We start from the raw sequence: 22,477 nt of genomic DNA on the forward strand, positions 1-22,477 counted from the left end.
TTAGTTTTCCCATATCAAGAGAATTACATTATGTAGCAGGAATGAACACGTATCTGGATAATCCTGTAACTGGTAGAGCTCAACTGTGAAGACCATTTTTCTTCCTCTCAACCTACAGTACCTCTTAGAAAACATTCTCTGGGTTTAAAACAGCTGTCTTGAAAGCAGATGCAAGACCTCTGCAAAGAGATGCTCAAACTGTCTTGAGACTTCCAGAGAAAAGAAATAAGCCTTCCAAAATTTATACTGATAATAGTGAGGATTGATATTTGCCTAACTGTTGACTTTGTTTAGTAGCCAAAAGTATAAATATATATACACACCCTATAAAAATGCACTTATTTGCATATTTTGTTTTACTGTAAAGAAACATATATCAACCCCAGTAACTCTGTCAGCAAATCCAGAGCAATAACAGTGCAGTCATTACTGTACTAATGTCCCTGCCACAAAAGGCAGTATCATGTTACACAGTTTCTTATATGCCAGAAACACAACAAGTTGCATAAAGAACATGTATTCTCTTTCTTACTTTGCAGCAATGTGAGAAGATCTGACATATGTATTCTTGTGTATACCGAGACCTACTGAGCAGTGCCATGAGGTGGGAGATAACTGTAGCATCCTGGAAACAAGTCAGAAAAGAAAAAAGTATTAACGCTGTATTTCAGCATAGTTTCTTCACAGTTTGTTACTTAAAAGAGTACTCCTGATTCTGCATTCAGTGTTCTCCCTTCCACTGAAACTTGTACAGACACAGGAGAAGAGCATTAAAGTAGTACAGGAAAGACTTCAAGGCACAAGTGACAGTTCTGAGCCAAATCCTCATGGAAAAATAAAAGGTCAATCCCAAAACTTCTGGGATTTGTCTCCAGAATCTTTACATCGTGAGAAAACAATAAAAGAATGGAGAAAAACATACCAACTGCAAACACGGTCACTGAAAGCAATTACTCCAGGAATTGTCTTAGTATTTTCTTACTACAAGTGTGATTTACTTACCTCTTCATTTCAGCTCTGAGTAGAAAAGAGCAGGGAGGGGAACAAGGTGCCAGACTGAAAAATGTACAGCCCACCTTCAATTCTGTGGCACTCACTTTCTAACCAATTAATGTGGGGTAATAATTTCCTTTAAGTCAAGAACACACTATAGACTCTATTAGTATGTGTGACACTAATGACAGAGAATTCCGAGTAAATCAGCAAAAGAAAATCATTACACTGAAGTTCCCTTCTGAAAACATATGCAGTTACTTAAGCTCTGCAGTAAGTTACAAAATTACATTTTAAAGCTTTCAGTTACTTTTACCAGTACATTTTAGTGGCAGCAACTGCAGTGATATTAAAAGAAATACTGGTCATGTTTGGTTTGGAAAGGTGGTAAACTAAATTACTTCCATGAGATAAAGGGTGCTGAACAGAGGAGATGAAAGACTGAAGTTCTTCCTTTCCAAAGAACTTACGCTATGTTGACCCTATACAAGTAAGTCAGACTCTGTTTTACCTGCAGGAGGAATGATGAATTGCAACCCTCTGACTAGGGAGAGGTGGATTAAAATTAGAGCAAAATCTTCATGCTCCTCAGCTACTTTTACAGTAATGAAAGTAGCATTAGCCTGATTGTTTTAACGACTGTAACTTCAGAGATACACAGCTGTTTTTGAAAAGTTTTATTTCCCAATTAATTAGGAAATTTCCAATCGCACTTTTTTATGTTAGCAAAATAAACGTGTAAGTCTCTCCTATTTGTATACATGCTTGAGATTAGGCAAACCTTTGCAATTTTTGTTTGTTGTTTTTAATATTTTTATATATATATATAAAAAATTTAGCAGACTTATTTTAGAAAGCTTTGCTGCCAACAATGCAGACTTTTTATTCTCAACAGAAAACAATAGGACAACAGAGCCAAGAAACACACTGAGAATAAAAACAACTTGTTTCTACTGCTTGTTTCTCAATAACTGGAAAGGATCAATATGCAACAGCCTCGTTTGCCATTTCAGCATCCTATAGAGAGAAAGTTACTTACTAGAAACTGGAGTTCTTCCAGGTATACCAGCTATATATCCATGCTCGTTGCACATTTATGTACATAAGAAAAGAAAGGGACAAACTATTCTAAGCAGTATTCTTAGGGTCTGGTCAACAGTAGCTCCACCTGAGCTTCTGCCTTTACACATGGCATATATACAAACATCTATTTCTTTTCAACTTCAGAACCCAAAGGTCTGCAAGGAACTGGTTTGCTTGCAGGGCAATAGCGGACATTAAATCCACAAGTATAATAGCGCTGATGGTCATAACCATAACGAAGTGTCTCTTGACTCTCCCTGTCAGAGGTAAGCCTACAGCAGTGTAACTGTATTTTGTCCTTACCTTAAATTTGGTTTTCTCTCAGCTAACCAGGAAATTCTAGATAAGAATTTATAGACGTCAGTATCCATTCCATTCAGGTTCTTAGGGAGAAAAAGAAAGCCAGAAGAGTAGCAACTGGTTTACTGGCTAAATCATAGGTTACTAGCTTGCAACCAGATTTGACCCTCGCATCAATCAAGTAATTCTTATGGATTGCTCTGTGCAGCTGTCTTGTCTACAGAGAGATATTGGCAGGTACAGATCTGCATTTGTGTCAGGCAACGAATACAATTCACTCACATGATTTGCCACATTTATCACAGGACCAATGCACATCTGGATACTGAATAATGCTGCCAACTCTGAAATGATCCTATAAAAGGCTACAGGACTTTCCCTCCTTCCCTCAAGCTGGTAGAAAGGTTTTGCGTCGTTTTATTTTTAAACTTGAACTGGTGGAATTGCTTATGAAAATCAGATTTCAGTGAAAATACACAAGAATAACATTTAGATTATTCTTCACTAACTGAGAAAGCACTTGAAATCTATAAAAAGTGCAAGAAGGCAAGCTTTGTATCAAGAGCCACTGGAAATCAACCTGAAGCTAGCGAAGTGAAGACTACTTCTGATGCTATCTTTCGCAGATTCTACTAGAACGTATCTTCTCATATCCTTGTTTTTATCTCCCAAACTATGAATAAAAATACATTGCTTTCATCTTTGAATAAAATAATTATTCAGTTAAACTTTTTTCAACACAGACGAATGCGTAACATCTCTCTACCTGTATCTAACACCAGGAAAGGAACTAACAAACTTTTATTTCACATCCGAGCCAGTGACATCGCCGTGCAATAGTTCAGTTTCACCTAGCACTTCAACAGTATTGATCACATGAGCACTTCTGGCTGCAGTTTGATAGATTGGAGAGTTTTGGTAAAGATGTAAGTGGACAGAAATCGAGCCTCTAACTGTTTGGAAGCTCTACTATAGAGTTATAGAAATGGGAATAGAATGGCACACAGTGATTTCCGTAAGATAACATTTTACTGATCAGTGTGGCATCATGGCTCCATGATAAGTTCCTGGATAGGAAGGTGTTCTTATTAGATTATGCAAAGCATTTTAACTTAGCATTTATGAGACTAGGCTGTTCCGATACCAAACATTCTGACAGGGCATTGCTGGCGTCACTGTGACCCCAGCGATGATCCTGTATATATGGTATAAGGGTTAATGAATCCTTGCAATCAACAGAGTAAGGGTTTCCTGAAATTCTACCAATATATAAAGAACTGTATTATTAGATATTCTGAACTATAAAAGGATACGTTTGAGAAGCAATTCTTTTGGAGATATCTTTTATACACTTTCTCATTTTGTTCTATCAAATCAGAAATGTTGTGGGTTAAAAGCTCTTGGAAAGTTGCAAGAGTGCTTCCTTAATGCTTGTGAGAAAGTTATGTTAATTTTGCCTCTTGATTCTGTTAAAATATATCCAACTTCTATAATAATTTTAGTATGTTTATCAGAAAAGAATCTAGAAAGAGTAAAAGGACATGCAGACATTACTGACTTCCAACAAAATGCAAATAGTAATTATGTATCAATATCAGGCTACATAATTCCACTTTTTTCATATTAATATATAAGTAACAAAGGATCTTTCTAGCAACCCTAGTAAGTCTACACTCATAATTTGCTGTTAAAAAGAGATTCACAAATCCATTAAAATGTTGCCTGCTAATGAAGACTAGTTCCAGGCAACTTATGACAAATATCTAGACATCACAACTGTGTGATGTATACTGTAACAAAATGTACTGTACTGCCCATCCGAACAGAATTACAGAATTCAGAAAGAATTAACAGAGTTGCAATTACCTGCTTAGATTGCAATACCCACCTACTTTCTTCATATTCCTTTTTAATATTAAAACAAAATTTGCAAGACCTATTCTTAAAACATTTTTTTGTGACAGAAGATTATTATTCTTTTTTCCAAGTCAGAGATCTGAAATTCTTATATTCATCCAAATAACTTAAATTCAAGCTCTCTAAGCTAGAATTCATCATTTTAAAATTCTCATTTTTAGGAAACAGTTGGGGTTAGCGAACATTTGGCCTTGCTGCATGGGCTCAGCCATCACAAACAGGAGGAATGAAAGGAGCAAGGCATCAGAACATGACCTAGATTCCTCCTTTAGTAACTGCGTGTCACTGAGCCATGGTGGAACACGTGTACACTTTGCAGTGTGGTTTCATTGCCCGTTGAATACCTGGTCGTTAATCACTGTAACATATCCTGCTCTGTCCTGCTAGCCTTGTCTTCTGAACTGTTCCTCCTCCCCTTCATCAAGCCTGGTCGATCACCAGGTGACAGTAGGTTTTCCATCTCAAGCCTGAACAGTACAGAGGAATGCCTTTCACTCAACATTACTAGCTCACGTAAGCTGGAAAAAGTGAGATTTCTGAAACTTCATTCCTCATTGTCTCAACAGCAGGGAGAAACTCATCTGCTGCAGTGCCTTCATTCTCCAAGCTTCCTGTAAGGACAGACTCGTTCACAGCAGAGAACGTACCTGCTACCTGCCTCTTCCTTCATGGCCAGCATAGTAGCCACAGCTAGCAATTTCTGGATAAAATTGTATTTGGGTCCCACTGAGGAAGGAAAATGAGATCACAACTGAAAAAATCTGCAAGCAAACAAGCTGGAAAGGGTTTCTGCCACTGAATACAATCTTTTTGTTTTAAATAGAATAGCAAGAGCTGAAGCAACAGACTATGAGTCAAACTGGATTTGACCTGGTGCTTGAATCTATTCAGCGAGCCAATACACACCTAGCTACATTGACCTAGTCAGTTCAGATGTACAAAACACCTCCAAATATAATCTTACAATTTAAAAAAAAAAAAAGTCTGCACATACATCTGCACCTCAACAGATCTCTCACCCTGGGACTCCATGTCATTCCTCATTTCCATTTGCAGGATGGTCACTAAATGGGTCTCAGCATCAAAGCCTGCTCCCTCTTCCAGTGAAGGAAGTCTCCACAAGATGCGTTCACCTGGCACAGCAGGTCTGGATACAGCTTACTGTTCTGCAGCAAACTTGCTGTAAGACCTCAGCACCAGACACTAAAAGCCTGGCCTTTTTGAGAGCTCAGTGTCATTCAGCTTAACACACACACGGATGGGTCTTCACATTTTCTCAGTACAGGTCCTACGTTCCTCCAGGAAACAGCCCAAATGTTTCCAACTCTGAAGAACTATTTGGTCTTTGGAACTGAACATAATTGCTCAAAACTGCCAGCAGTTTATCCTTCAAGCTTCTGTCTACAAGGAAAGGTTCAAGAGGAAAGGTAGTTTCTGACACCCAGCACTTCTGCTGGGAGAAATACTCAAGTTACTGAGGATGACATGTTTTTGGAGGGGTTTTTTTGGATGAGATTTTATGTTTATTCTCTCCCAAACCTATTACAAACAGAAACAAACATTTTCAAGGCCCTTTAAGCAGCTCTCTTTAAAGCACTTGTGTATGCCAGATCTTAAGTGAGAGGTCCTCTGAACTAGAGTGACTGTAACATCCTTGGAGACATTGAGCTAAGTCATAGTATCTTGTCTTAGAAACAGTCCTGGCCAAGGTTTGAGAGACAGCATCCTCCATGCAGTCAAACAGCAAAGAAATTCTGGGAAAAGCTGCTATCTTAGATACAACTCAGGAACCAACTTTTCAGAAGTCTTCTCCAGAACTGCTGGACAAGAATGAAAAGCCATTGACAAACTTAGTCTCTTACCTTTCAAAATAGGATCTGTTCAAGGCAGAAATATGACCTTAAGCGCAGTCATAAAATATTTAACTTCCAGATGTCCAACTGGAATGGGAGGAAAATGGGTATTTCACAGTTGAAACTAAAGAACAAGGTCGCCCTCACCAGATGATCGTTTCCTGTAGCTATGGTTAATTAAGGGGCATCCCATTTGCCTGAATAAGGAATGGGGTGGCAGAGTTCTGATGTCACAGTTATGCAGCAGAGAAAGCAAAGGATGAAACAGAAAATCCAGTATCCCACAATGTTAGTGGTAATTTATATGCTAATACTGGTTCTTTCACATTTCTGTACATATTCTTCCACTTCCTCTCCCTTCAAGATATCAAATCTCTCCTCCAAAAAAGGAGCAATTAATAGTCTCTATTGAGCACTGATCGATCCCCAGGAAGAGGTATGGATTGTTAATGGAGATGATCATCTTAAGCACTAACTTTGGATGCTTGGAAGGAAAGAGCAGGAAGCAGCTGACCCTGGGATTATGAACTCTTAGAGGCTGACTTGGGAGAATCTGGGAGCATGAAGTGGAGAGAAAGGAAGGAACAGACACAAAGAGGAAACTCCCAGATCACTCAGGAGAGGTGCCTTCAGTGGCACACATACAGTCTGGGTTGAGGGTTTCCCTGCTGAACAATCAAAAATCAATAGGAAAAAAAAAACACACAGTGAACAGTGGAGGACAAAGCTGTCTACATGTACTCAATACAAGGGTAAGCTGCGAAGAGCTGCAGAAAGACTTCATGAGATAGACTAATTAGAAGATGAAATTCAGAATAGGTGTATGGTAAAATTGAGTCCATGGAAAACAACAAGTTTACATACTTACTGCCACTCTGGAATGAAAATGTAAGGAATCATTAGAAAAGGAAGAGAGAACAAAACAGACATTACAGCACTGCATAACAACCAGACAAAAAAAATCATGCAGAAAATCTGTTGAGGACTAGTAACACACAGAAATTGTCTCTGGTAATGACAGAGACCCCCGAACAGTAGAGAAAGTATAAAATTAAATGCTAGCTATGCCCTTCTCTACAAGCATCAAGTCTTCCTCAGCAAGCAACAGAGTCATCCCTTTGAGAGGTGAGACCAGAGGGGTTAGCACTGTGGACTACCAGTTACCCTCAGAAGTTGGATCTGCTCGGCAACCTCCAGCCAACAGACTGGAGCAGTGCTACCCTTTTCCTAGCAGAAAGCGATTGCTTGTACAGTACAGTTTTCAGGCCACAGCCTGCTTCATCCCTTGCACTGAGACAAAGGAAGAGGGAAAAGTGCAAATCCTTCTTTGCCTTCCTTCCAAGTAAGAGACAGTGACTGATTTTGGGCAAGGCCTTTTGTGTCTATGCTGCCAAGAGATAGCACTACCTTCAGACAGGGCTCCACATCAATGGCTTTGCCCAGTCACCTTAACAAGGTCAGCACCAATAGCCTTATTGCTCGCGTGCTCCAAGCTGAACTCAGGATTATAGCACTGGTGGAGGACATTTTCTATCCTCCTGTCAGTTAAATGTAAACCACATGTATATGACCTAAAAGCAGAGAAATTGTGGAGATGAAACTCTTCTACATGAAATGCAAAAACTAGGCAAGCACCCTCACATCTGGTGTGGGAGGACAGCGTCAGATAAAATTTTAAGTTTCGGAAACTAAATTTTGCCGGCATAGCTGTGATAATGGTATCTGTAAACACCATTTAGAGACGCTTTTTAGTCCTTAAGATTGCACAAAAGCCTGAAAATTTTACGTTTTTTCTTTATTGGTGTGCCATCTTGTCAACCATCTCATATCAAATATTGCTATAAATGTTGGATGAGCCAGATGTCTTAAACACAGGTGAGAAATGCTAACATTGTTGGTTAAACAAGTCCTCAGTACTGCTGCAGGCAACAAGACTTTTCACTCCCATCAACTCTATAGGTTTTAAAAGGACATAATAATCTGCTTACAACTTACTGTGTATAGTAGATCCTCTGGAGTTACAGGACTGATGAAAATGGTACGGAGACATCGCAGGCAAGCTTCAATAAACTTCAAATCTGGCGATAGTAATCCTATAAATATAGAAAAAAAACCTACTATTCAGTTTCATTATCTTTGCTTATTTGAGTACTTTAGGAACATTTACTAACATAGATCCATTAAGGGAAAAGTACCTTGCAATAAGGCTGGGATAATATGGCAGTCTAGCAGGGATTTGACATTATTCTCTGTACCCATTGCAAGGCTTCCGAGGACCACTGCGCATTCTGTTCTCAGTTCTGTGCTGGAGGTTTCTTGCTGAAGTAAATACAGCAACCTGGAAATAGAATTATTTTTAGAGGAAAATTCAGACGGAAGAGAACTTTTAAGTCCAGTTAAAAAAAAAAAAAAATTCTGAATCCTGCTGTGTAAAGAAGATGAAGTCCTTAATAGAAAGATAAAGACCAAACAAAAGAGTAAGATGAACACTTTATTCATAAGAACCTTTTTACACTGTGTTCCTACACAGGTTTTACTTGCCATTATGGTAGAAAGATACCACACTGCTTTTTTTTTAAAAGGTAGTGTCACAGTACTGATATCCGGGATGAGGTCTTTCCATATACCAGGAAGATCCCAAATTTCAATTAAAGGAAACGAGTCTGCAGTTTGACGTCAATGGGAGAGGGAACCTCATGCATCTCCCCTAACACCTAGGGACATTATTACCGCTACCATGATGGTTGTTATCTTTGGCAGTGATTTCTTCTGGGTCATGGTTGCAAAACAATTCCATCATCAAGCACAAGAATGGGAGCTGACAGTAATCTGCGTTTTGAACATGTTTTGAACACAAAGAAAGCCCAGAAAAGTTGTATGTGCAGAAGGCAGCTGAATTGTAGCTAAAACAGGATCACTTCAACCCTAAGCCATCTTGCCAAATGCATACCTTGGGTTTCAATCAATTTGGATTCTTTATACAGTTATCAAGATACCTAGGAGCCCCTTCGAACATATTTTAGATTACATCAGTAGCACCTGAATCACAGCAGAGGTCACCGAACACTTTCAGTCTCAATTTGAGTCATACAAAGAGCCCAGATAGTAACCACATTCCTACCTCTCATCAGCACAGAAGATAATCACTTTAAGATTCACATGGTTTATAAGCTTAAGATGAAAACCGTTTAACTAAGGCCTCCCACATTACATACAAGTTTCAGCAAAACTGTAACAGGTAAGATGACTTGGACACTGAGATACAATTCTCTCTGTATATGCAACATACGCAGTCACTTTTCTAGATTCACTGAGCTAAACCAGAAATATTCTCAATTTAGTAACACACTACTCTGTATAGTTTGAAAAGGTCTCTCCTAAAGCCAGACAAGATACTTTTGCTCCTTCTCTAGGAGCAAAAAGGAGCCAAAAGCCAGCATCTAGCCCACTTGCTGAAGGGGACAGAAGTAGTTACTTGGGTAAACAGATCTCTGAACAAAATGCCCCAAAAGCTGACTTCCTAAATCAAAGACAAGGGAAAAAATAACCGGAAACACAGTAGCTAAATGCAATTTAGGTACATGGCCATGCTACACGGAAAAGGCCACCAAGGGAAGTGCAAGCAGCCCCACAACAGATAGTAACACAGAAGAGTACCTTTAACACACGCTCCAAATGTTTCCCACTTACATAAGGCAGAAATTGCTTCTTAGAATCCCCTACATTTGAAACCTAAAGTAAAAGACCAACAGACATAACTATGGCATGTCACTGGAAGAAAGCTATGAGGTCAAAGGTCTCTCCAATATCTACAAGCAGCATATTCATTACATAAAATTCAGACTATCCCAGGCAGCAGATAATTTACCAAGCTCTTGGAGAAGGAGAACAGCAAAATGATTTCCCTGTATTCCCTAACAATTTAATTGGATGAAGAATTTTCTGACTGCAAAACTGCTAGGAATCTGCTTTGCTCTAAAAGCAGGTTTGACAGCTGCTAAAAGCAGAGGTATGCTGGTATCACTCAAAGCACACGTGTGCCCTTTTTGAGATGTAGCTAATCTCATGGTGGAAAAAAGCTCCAAAACACGAACACGTACTAAAGAGATTAAATATAATTTCTTCCTGAACACAAACAAAACAGTTGAAATGTGGCACAAAATTAACGTGTGAGATGCAAGCAACCCCAAAAGCACAGATATCTTTTCTCCTTTCAACTTCCTTCAGATTCAAATGATCAGACTGGTATAAATTCAGAATGGCATAGATTTCCAGAATCATTGCTGTTTTCTTTAATCCACTCCTTCCACAAACTTATCAGACAAAGGCATCGAGGTTCTTTGTCCTTGCTCACCTGTTTTATCTGAAAGGCCATTTATTCCTAATGTTTAGAAACCTCTTCTAATTTCTTGTATAAATCTACTCCTGACTAATTTACAGCAATTTGGTATTGCATGCATATTATCCTTTAATTCGTATAATTCTTCTCATTTCTTACAGCAACCAGCTAACACTCCTGAGGCGCTTTGGCCCAGACTGCCCACATGGCTCAGTGGAGCTGATCTGCTGTTTGTTCTTCATTTTACTGTAGGCCCCTTTCATACTGACAGAGCAAGGTATGTAAAAAAGGCTCAGCTTATCAGTTGTTCCACAAAAGCATACCTCACACATCATTTGTGCAAACTCAAAATTAACCATACCTACATTATCGACTTCTGGAAGAGGAACAAAAATTATACTTAAGGCAATTAAATTACATGTTTCTAAAGCTACAAATTCTAGTACTGTATTCTTTGAAGCATCAGTTGCACTATGTTCAAGGTGAAGATTAGTGCTGAAAGACTACAAAAGAAGTAAAATACGTAATCAATGTTACGCAAAATCATCACAAAGGAAAAAAAAGCATTCCACTTCCAATCCGAATGGGACAGAATAACCTTGTATTACTATTACTTCTTTACAGACAGCTGTTTTTGTTCTCTGCCTTCTAGATCAGATAAGGATAGACAGGAAGCAGAAGCTTATTTGGTAATGTACAGATGCACTGAGTGATCCTGGCTAAAATTCACTCTTGAAAAGATATTAAGTTTTTTCTAGACACCGAGCTACTACATGGAAAGTGCAATCTCATCTCCTGTTCTAACTCTGACATTCGCTAATTGCCAAGAAAAGTCCCTTGTTGTAGAAAATAATTTAACAGGAATTACCACGAGCAGATCAGAAGATGCATTAATTTATTTCAGTAACCTGGACAGCTGTTTTATTTTAACACCGAAGACTTGACTTTTCTCGATCCTTCTAACTTACACACATAAATTCTGTAAGCTAACATTGCAGAACAGTTTTCAACAAGTTCTATTTGTAACTCCACTGCTAGAAACAGTTATATCTTCTATAATCTGTATCACTTTATTTCACAGCAAAATTCAAACTTTTACTTCCCCCCAGTATTTAAAAAGCAAGCTGAAAGATTTGACTTTAAAGAGTTGGCAATTTAGAAAACTGACTGACAACCACCCAGACCAGTCAAGAACAGAAATCAGCAACAACATACATACAATCTTTCATCTCTGCACAAGGAGTAAAGAATAAAAAGTTTTAAGTCTGTTACCAAAACAATTTAGCTTCAGGTATAAGTAGTTTATTAAAAGTTACTTTTTACAACTATTTTAAATGATACAGTATACGATATAGTAATTTTAGTAAGACTTAAGGCATTTGATTCCTACTGTTTTCACTATGCTTTCTCAGTGATAACGCACAAGCGTTAGAACCCTTCAGTGATGGTATCTGTAAGGACATACCCAGGCTCACCCATACCTACGCTGCAGTAAGCGGATCTATTTATGATGCAGGAACATAAAACTGACATGTATTTTAATTCAGCATGTACAGAACAAACATGCTATCAAGCAACATAAAACAACTTCCAAACTGGGAATAGAAGGCTCCATTTTCCCTAAATCCTCAACCATACCCCAAGACAAGTGTTTTGGCAGCATGTTTTAAGTTGGGTTGATTCTTATGGACTAAGCTGGGAAATATGTTTCAGGGTGCTGGGGCAAAGACAACTGGCCATTAGCATCTGTCCCCCTCCTGTGAGAAAGGTCTCACTATTACTGACCACTACTAACTTGGAGACATGCTAAGCTTCATTTCAGAATTATATGGAGAAGTACTGTTACAGAAAAATACCTATTCTTAGATTAGATGATTTAAGATCCCCAAGCCCCCCCCCCCAACCAAAAAAAAACCCCAAAACAAGAATCAAGACTAAATCAATCTTTTCACTGATTATTTTCTAACAAGCCTAGCAAGCCATTCACAAGCTTTTCAGACATGGGGTTGTCTGGGAAATACTAGGAGACTCCTCTGATGTAAGTGTTGGTAAATATGGATCTAATTACTAACAAAAAAATGTCAGTAACAGTGACTTTTTTTAAAAATAGTTTTCAGTAACCTAGAATCCAGTTTAGAAATGCAAGCGTATTTCCTTCCATTTTCACTATGAAGTCCTGAAAACCTGCTCTGAGATGCACCTTCCCTGTACAAATCACACCAACAGCCTTCTCTGATTATTAAGGACTTCAATAAATAATCTGCTTCTTGTATCCAGAAATGTTCAGTCATAGAATCATAGAATCATTTAGGTTGGAAAAGACCTTTAAGATCATCGAGTCCAACCGTTAACCTCGCACTGCCAAGTCCACCACTAAACCATGTCCCTAAGCACCACATCTACACGTCTTTTAGATACCTCCAGGGATGGGGACTCCACCACTTCCCTGGGCAGCCTGGTCCAATGCTTGACAACCCTTTTCTGTGAAGAAATTGTTCCTAACGTCCAATCTAAACCTCTCCTGGCACAACTTGAGGCCACTTCCTCTCGTCCTATCGCTGTTACTTGGGAGAAGAGACCAACCCCCACCTCGCTACAACCTCCTTTCAGGGAGTTGTAGAGCACAATGAGGTCTCCCCTCAGCCTCCTCTTCTCCAGGCTGAACACCCCCAGTTCCCTCAGCCACTCCTCATCAGACTTGTGCTCCAGGCCCTTCACCAGCTTCGTTGCCCTTCTCTGGACACGCTCCAGCACATCAGCATCATGTCCTAAACACCTTTTTTTTTTTTTTAAAGGGATTTTTACAAAATCCAAAAGCACCCTAAATTCTGCAGGTTGTTCTCTTCCAAATAAAATAATTGTTATTTTCTTTCCCATTAACACTCTGCACTTGGAACAGATGTTACAGGTACGTTAACGTTAAAGAGTGAAAATGAAACACACTGATTATAATCTACAGTCTTTCTATGTGTTTAAAATAAAAATCCTTAATTAAGCTTTATAATTAGTGAAGATGAAAATTTAAGTTCAGATTTTACATACAGTAAGTTTTTGATATATTAATAATATCCTTTTCTAGATCTTTAAAATATGCTTGTGTTTCAGATTAGGTTTTCCAGAGCTAGACATCCATATTATAACATTTTCTGTTTCTTTCTTTAAAAGAGAGAACTGACACCAAGTAACATTGAAAATTAAGTAGTTAAATGACAAACTATAAAATTACAAAAAGTTTCAAGTGAGGAGAACCCATATAATTGATAAAGGTGAAACTGTGCATTAATAAACTACTGTTAAACGTTAAGGACAAAGACCACATCCTTCTATTATCACAAGAAACACAGGGATAGCACACTAATATACATCCTGGACTGGTTTGTTGTTTCCAAGGTCTAGCATAGACAAATTCAGCAAAGATTTTTGTAATACATTCCTCCCACGTATTAATATTAAAAGCTAAAAAGGTAGAAAAATGGCATATACGTGCAGGGGATAAAAGGGAAGCTCATAATTTGGATTTTGGAAATTTAAAAAAAAAATTACTAAGGTACTTTTTCATAGTCCACATTTTTTAAGAACACGATGTCCCTGCTTAACCTGGATCCCTTATCTCCAGCCTTCTCCCTTACTAGCCAGCCAATTCAACTTCTACCTGCAGAAATACTGGAACAAAGCTCTGCTAGAACCACCATAACTCACTTCTGTAGAGCCTGATAGCTTCAGAAGAAACCAAAAGCACAGAACAGATATTCTAAAACAGCAAAAAGGTGCTAATGTTCTTGTTGACTCACTCTTCAGCCTAAAGTTCATTTACTCCTGCAGTAAAACTCATACAATGAGACAGGAAATGAAATAAAGCTAATGGAAAGATCTTGCAACATCTTCATGAACATTAATCCAAGGTTGGATGCTAAGTAATTTAAAATGCAGTATTTGGACTTGAAAAAGCCTTCTAGAAGGCTTCCCTAAGATACTTTCCTTTAATGTTTATATAGAATACAATTTCTTCCATTTGTCCCTGCACTTCTACGAGCAATTAACTGATTAAAGCCTCTTTCTCAAATGTCAGTAATGGTATCCAGGCAATTATATCTAAATGAGGTAGGACGGTAAATCCATCTAGAGAGATACTTCAATGAACTCCATGAACAACTATGCCTAGAAACCAAAAATAAGGTCAGCTGGAGGCATGATGTATTTTGAACAACTGATAGGGATTCATCTAGGAAAACCACACAATTACCTAGATAAAGCAGAAAACTTTCAAGGAAAGTAGCTGCTGAACAAATGGTAACAGTGGCTTAGCAAGGAAGATAAACACTTCAGATTTTTCCTTTCTTTTGAAGATTATTGAGATGGGTGTGGTGCATCAGAGTTGTGCACTGTAAGACAGACTTGCACGATTTAGACCTCATCAGTCCGGTCTGAACACAGACCTCACAGTTAGCTAAAAATAACAGAAATTTACTCTTTGACATTCCATCCCACTTACAAGTTGTCACAAAAATCTCTGAAGTTCTTAAAACTCCTGGGAAGGAGATGAAACTCAGCTGTTAGTAAAAGAACATTTTCAGCACTTCATCAAGCCCCATAAGCAGGCATGTGGAAAAAGAGCTCAGGGTAACAGTTCAAATTATAGTACCATGAATCTTAAGATACCTTTTATCAAAGTATATGAATAAATAAGAGCTTTAATTCAATCACGATTATCTGAATATTTATTATTAGTCCCCTCTCAAAACAGATGAATGCACTATTTGCTGGAATGATCATGATTTCCTATACTACCTTGGAAGATGCTTGTCTTCCAGTCCATTGCAAGAAGGCCTGAAAACTATACCATGGAAACACATGCCATGAATATACACATGAAGATACTACTGAGACATAAGACTGTTGGCTTACAGAATATTGAATAAAAAGTTAATGCATGCGTAGAGGTTGACCTCTGAATGTGTGGGAAGTCCCAGTGAGCATCAACCCCAAACTGTGAACTGAATTAAAGTATGAGACTAGATCAAACAAGATAGGACAACATAGAAATTTTTAAAAAACTTCTCCTTTCAATGCATTTGAAGTATTACTTTTCAAACAGTGTAACAGGAAGCAATCACTGGCCACAGAATTTTGCAAAGCAAGAACCAAGTGTCATTTTAAAGGTACACAGAATAATTTCTATAAAATATCTGAAGTTACAAATCAAATAGTTATGGATTCTTACACACAAGGACTCAAAAATATGAGATATTTTTATGACTGTTAGTCAAATAAAGGTATCCTAAACTGAGATGTCACAGTCTCACTTCTGGAAGCGACAAGTTAATTCAAAATCTCCAGAAGTTGGATCCAAGGGCTAACTCTACTACCAAGCTAAAAAAACCTACAAAGCAAAGATAACTGCTTCTGAAAAAATTCATACAAAGCAAACAGTACCTGTCAGTTTTTTAAAAAAGCCAAGTCGAGAAATGTAATGGTAGGACCCTGAACTACACTATTGAAAATGTTCTACTTAAATGTCTGCAAAGGAGACAGCAACACAAACACTCCACTGTCATGTGGATTACAGAGAAAACCACTCTTCTGCTTCTACAGTATGGTAGTGCTGCAAACAGTAGGGAAGTAAGCTGCAAAGAAAGCTTTTCCTTTAGGAACAAAACAAGGAGTCTCAGCTTACAGCTCTAGTAATTTATTCTAATGCTCACACATCTTCACTTACAGTAATATTCTATGATTTGTTCTATATACATCACATAACTTGCATCCAATCTGATTTTTGTTCACTTAACTAAATCCAGTGCTGGAGCATTATACCTACTGAGCTGTAAGAGGTCTGAATTATAAAAAAAAAAAAACAAAAACCACAACATTTTTCATGTAAGCATAAATAAAGACTACAATCAAGTTTTTCCTCACCTTTTCTTTTATGATCAGTTTCATTGGAAAATACTCTTGCTTCTGTACATTGAGCCAGTGCAGTCTGATTCACCTTTTTATAACATGACTACTTTCACTCAGCATATAACACTCTGCTAACCCTCTTCCTAGTTCTTACCCCAAGGTGCTACCAGCTCTCTAAAGCTGTTCACAGGCACGCACTTTTAGAGTAATTTGAAGGATACTGAGGTTGCTACAGTATGGCCTCTCCTTTTTGTTACTAGGAAAAAAAAGCTCACATCCAAGTGCGTTAGCACTGTCAAATCTGCCATCTGTATGAGCTAAATTTATTCTATTTTTCCGCCCTAAGACCAGTCCACAAGCCATTTAGCAAAAAATAAATACATCTTTTCTTTACAGCCAACACACAACCCCTGAAGCCCGACAGAGGTAAATCTACACTAACAACACTCAAAGCTTTTTAACTTACACAGTGAATTACACTGATTCAGTTTAGTATTATTTTAAAGCGTGACACAGGCTCAAATATTTTATAGGACTAGGTCTGTTGTCTTCATCAAAGTAAGACTATTTTTGAGATGATACAAGGTTTTTGTTTTACAAGAAATGTGTTAATAGGCATTATATAAAGCAACATCTTCATCCAGTCTTGCTTCAACCATCTTACCATTTTGCTCAAGACCGACATCTTATGAATAAGTTTATCATTAAACTGATCATTCCATTTACCTTTATAAACCACCAACATGCAAACTTTATTCTAAGTCTTCCAGAAATTCCTGTGTGGAATTATTTTTTCTGTGTTAAAACATCAGTGAATCTGACAGTCTATGACCACCATCTGAAAAACTACTGTTGATTTAGACAAACCAATTTTAAAGGATTTTTGTCTGAGGATGCTAAGCAACCTTAAAACAAAAATTAAGCTATGTTTTGACTTCCCATTAACCTGCATTTTGAACGTCTCCATTGTATACAAAATGGCTACACTATATTCCCACTCCGTTTGAGATCACCGCCCAACATTCAGTATCTGCACATGAATGAGGATGTCAAGAATAGTTTTTTGAATACTTTTTTTACAGATTTGACTCTCACAGTTTCTTAGAAACAGATACCATGAGATATCATAAAGCTACTTTTTATATGATGTTTTTAATCCTGAAGCTTAAAATTCTAATAAAAATACACAATTTAAAAGGTGTCATTAGAAGTACAGCTTATATTAACAACTTCCTTTTTGCTAATAGAAAAGGCACTTCAGAGATAGAGGGCTGCACAGCTTTTAAACAAAAACAGCTCTAATACAATTCTGCTGACTGCAAATATCTGTCTTGACTCATGTGTACTTCACAGCTGGGTTAGAAGAATACCTTGTTCCAGTTATACATAACCCTCATGGTGAGGGTTATTCCTCATAAAGAGACGTATCATTATGTAAACAGACTCCTGACTTCCTTTGAAGAAAAAAGCAAGGACAACCACAGGAGGCCTATTAGGGCCTCTGCTCTCCACCTCTTTCACCACTCTAGAGCAAAGGAAGCCTTTAAAAATACCAGCATTGCAGATGAAGCTCCTTCACCTAAGCATGCAAACCACTAGCTTTGGGGACAGATCCCTACCCTATGGAGTACATGACACAGAAAATCCCAATGCGAAGTGCAGCCAAGAACAGAACAAGGCATCAGGAAACAACTGTGCCTTGCCCGTGTAAGGATGTCCAAGAAGTTTGGACAAAACACCTCATTAATGTGCATGACAGACCTAGTAATACTACATCCAAATGTACTGTCTGAGTTCTTGAAAGCAGGCTGGTAACATGCCAGAGGTCATGAATGTTTCAAAAGATGTGCATAATTGATAACTAGTACACTTCTTATTAACACCACCAGCAGTGGTCATGCAGTACAAGTTGATTTAAACACCTTACAACTTCTGCAGTCAGCAGGTCAATTAGGTGGGAACTGAGATTACAGAACCAGAGCCGTAAGAAATCTTGACAGATCCTCTAGTCACTGACCTTGCTGCAAGGCAGTATCATCAAATCATTAAATCATTTGAAGCTACTGTCTTGCTTGTTTTTCAATACATCCACTGGTGGAGATTCATCACATTGCCACCACCAGCAGCCTTCCAGCACTGCAAGGTGCAGATGTACATACGTTTCTCTACTACCACGGGGCGGTCTTGCTCTCTCCTATGTCTGTGCTCATCTGTCCGTTTTTTTTAACTCAACAGAACAATACTTCCTTTTTTGTGAAAGTTAGGTTTTTTGTGATTATTGAGCCGAAGCAGTCTTCTGTGCAGTCACACAAACATCAACACAAGAAGTGGTAGTAGGATATAATCATAAGAGGGGGCGGTTTTGTGAGAAACCCTCTGTCAGAAGAAGAGGCCTGTTAAATCAACTTGGCTTTTCATCTGCACCTTTACATACACTGCCTGGGTCAGAGCCACCAAAGGCATTTTCATTAGTGTAACATAGTCCTAATCCCAAGGCAACAGAAAGAGGAGATGTAAGCCACAAAAGCTGCACTTCTACCCACAAAAGTTTTCAGACAACGGAAGGCAAGAAAGGAGTTGCTACCGAGCACTGAGAGATTATGGATGAGATTATGCTTTCTTCCAGAAATAGTAATTTCAGAGAAGAAAGACGCCAAGCAAAATTACAAGAAAAAAGCTCAAAACACACGCATGAAGCTTGACTAAGTCATCACCTCATCAGATTATGTTTAAAATGGAAGGTAGCATCAGGACAACCCTTCTCTAAGAAATAAACCCCCACCTGCAAAAAAACCCAACTCCATCTCATGTTTGTGCTGTGTATCCAAATGGTTTCCCATTGAAACAGACCAAGCTGAAAAGGTACCAACGCTGGAAGGCAAACTGGAGATTGGAACTTGAGTAGATCCTAGTATTTTCTGGCTTTGGACACGATCTTGCCAAAAACTACTTTATAGAAGATGTAACAAGCTAAGAAAATCATAATTGTTTTGTGATTCAGTAAGCACACCAGGTCTCTCTTCTGGAGAAGAGATACACAACACACTTTATTCTGCAGTTAAGAGACATCTTGTGCCAAAACAATTAATCTAATGATTACTGATAGTCCTATGGCTTTGTTAGAACAATCAAACCAACTCTTCTTTGGAAATATTTGTTTCCAGTTTTAAAACGTTTTTGTTCCCCAGAATATTAACTGGCCAAGGGAAACTTAACAGATTCCTAGCCTTGTGTAAAATGCTAAAAAAAGACTTTGATCCCTTTACTGGTAAGTATTTAAAGTCTAGGAAAAAAAGAACACCCAAATCTGATACTCAAAATTGGCATAGGTTTTTTTGAGCTTAAATTATTTATGCCTTTTTTTGTTCCCCCCAGCTTGATTTCTGAACACACTTCATTCCTGTTAGAAACAAAGATCCTATCACACATATTAAGACAGATGATCTGGCATATCAAAGTCCAGTTTATCACCCAAAACACAAAAAAGAATATTGCCAGCTTCATATCTGTCACTTCACTAACATTTCTCAAGCTGCTCTTTCTCTAGGCCTCAAACTAGAAATCTTTCTTCACACGTCAGCAGGAGCAACTGCAGGCATGCTTCATCCCCTCATGCTTAAGAATGGTTCAGGTTTTATTCTCTCTTTAACAAATGGTATTTGCATGACCACATGCACCAAGCACAACATATATTTGCACAAATACATCTTTCATGCACAATTTCAGCATATGAAGTTATAAATTAAAAAATTAAGACTTTCATTGCAACCATACCCTCACTCATAAGGCAGTGTTTCCTTATACTAGCTAACAATGGATTTAGAGCTGAATACTCAGGCAAGTGCTAACACATCCTGACTGTACAGGAGATGGTTCTGTCAAGCAGAACCTACTTGCATTCCTACAGTTAAGGGATGGCCAGTCCTTTAGGAGTAGCATTATAAAAGACACTAATTAAAAGAACTTCTAGAGCGAGTGCCTGAATTCAAGGATAACCCCAAGGAAAAACTAGACTTATAAAGGCAGTTCTTCATTAAATCAGATTACAGAATCACAGAATAGATGTTGGAAGGGACCTCTGGAGGTCATCTAGTCCAACCCACTGCTCAAAGCAGGATCAGCTCAGGTTGCTCAATATTCCAGCCAAGCTTTCCAGGACACAAACTAACGGACATACTTTCTTGGTGTTAACCTAAAGTTATACTTGCTATATGCACAAGCCTCTTTATTCCTAAATACCCAAACATAGGGAGTTTGTTGGTTATCTTCTACCTAAACAGTAAACAAATTGTTTAACCAAGAACGTTATCTGACATTTATCTGAGTAACTCCAAGAAAAGCTGAAAGCAAAAGGGTGGTTTTTCACCCCGCAGTCCTGCAACTGCTCTCACAACAGTCAGCATCCCAGTATGGAAGTATTCAATATGTAAGGGTGCTCTTCTGCTAAGCTCCATGCAGGATCAAGTATCAACATCATGGGTCATCTACGAATTTGTAATACTATACATTTAAACAAAGAATTGATCAGGATACTTATGAGCTATGCAAAACCATCCTGCCTAACTTTTCTTTTTAAATCTCGAAACAAAAGGAACACACACTCAAACAGTTCAAACACTACCACAGATATGTGAATTCCTCTACTCACTTATCAGTACATCAGTTTTAATTTTTCTAGTATTTGCCAGCCAATACTGCACACAAAATCTTCTTTACAGATACTTTTCTTGTGTTTAATGTAGACACCAGCCTATATAAAATCCTTTTCCTTAGCTGACAGACTTTGGGATGTAACAGAACCTTCCAGTTAATAGAGAGACCTTCTCATCTTATTAGTAGGTTACAGTTATCAAAGCAGCAGTCTTATTTTTTGGCAAACTCTAAAAGAACAGTGCCTGAAGGAATTTGATTATGTTTTACAATAAATTGAAACATAAAATTTCCTGGGTGTCCATGTTGATGTGTTCACGGCCCTAGAAACAAGTTAAAACCCCAACAAATTCCTACGAGTTTTCACTTCCACAGACAACCTAACAGTATGCTTCGCAGAACTCAAATTTGAAATGATGGAGCGAATAGGAGTTTATCAGCTATCCTACACGTCATTTAAAATGTGTTCCAAAGAAATAAAAAAATAAAAAAAATCCAACAGTTAAACAGAATCCCTAGTAAATTACTTAGGGAAAGGTGAAAATTAACTATATAAAGTTCTTTGAGGTGCACCTACCTAGAGATAGGCCTTTAGCTTTGGAAGAAGTACACTACCACGTTACAGCTCCAAACAACAGACTTAACGCCTTAAGACTCTGGAGAACAATCAGCTGGAAGTTAGAAAATCATTTTTGGATAGAGACAAGAATGATTTAGTGTTTTTGTTAAAGGTCTTGGATGTTTAGGTTTAAGATTTGACTTTTAAAACTCTGTATTCATTTTGGAGCAAAGGAATAACTGAAGCTCTTAATGACCAACTAGCTCTGAAGTGGATTAGACTTTAAATATTAAACTCTCAGTAATGATTACATAAGCAATAACTTGATTCAGCTAACATTTTTGACAAAATAGCACAGGTCAGAGCTTTAACACGTAACCACAACATACAGGAAGACAAAGCTATGCTCTGATGACAGGGATTTAACATTGTCTTCTCTACACTCTGCCATCCACCAGATGAAGGAAGAGAGGAAATATGTCACAGGCTTGAAAGGCCCAACTGTTGACTGGATTACAAACCACTGAATGCCATATCTTTCAGGGTACAAGAAAGTGGTCCAGAGACTTGCAAAACAGAGTCATCAAGAACTTACTCATGTGTTCATTTCATTGAATGTTTTTCTTTTCCAAGTCCATCTCTGTAAGCCAAAGGCTTTAGACTGTTTACTGCAGAATTCAGAAAGAGTTTAAGAGCGGTAACTTTTGCCTACAACAGAACCCAACCTACTCAACTAATTCAGCGGCCTTAAAACATAGCTGATGTGCGGTTTGTGGGAAAGTGTATGAAGGAGGCCTCAAGGTACCAGAGCAGGGAGGGAAAGACTACTTAGCTTCTGAAGTTATGTCAAAGAATGCCAAGATATCTGGGTGGTCCTGGTAACCA

At 38.1% G+C, this 22,477-nt stretch overlaps 1 protein-coding gene across 13 annotated transcripts in view; it reads right to left on the reverse strand.

The window, feature by feature from the left end:
* ARMC8 (armadillo repeat containing 8) overlaps positions 1-22,477 on the reverse strand; it is a 79,938-nt gene that overhangs the window by 36,602 nt on the left and 20,859 nt on the right. For 10 of the 13 annotated variants that reach the window (XR_012674794.1, XM_075157928.1, XM_075157929.1 and 7 more), the window contains 3 exons: positions 8,342-8,484; positions 8,142-8,239; positions 533-625 (listed from right to left, as the gene is read on the reverse strand). Coding sequence is in view for 12 of the 13 variants with exons in the window: in XM_075157928.1 (XP_075014029.1) it covers positions 533-625; positions 8,142-8,239; positions 8,342-8,484 (334 nt within the window). In the remaining variant the exon portion in view is untranslated. Of the gene's footprint in view, positions 1-532; positions 626-8,141; positions 8,240-8,341; positions 8,485-9,803; positions 9,853-22,477 lie in introns of those variants that run through there. The other 3 variants (XM_075157932.1, XM_075157930.1, XM_075157933.1) reach the window with 2 other exon arrangements.

This window comes from Calonectris borealis, chromosome 9 (genome assembly GCF_964195595.1).
Source record: "Calonectris borealis chromosome 9, bCalBor7.hap1.2, whole genome shotgun sequence".
NCBI classification, from domain to species: domain Eukaryota; kingdom Metazoa; phylum Chordata; class Aves; order Procellariiformes; family Procellariidae; genus Calonectris; species Calonectris borealis.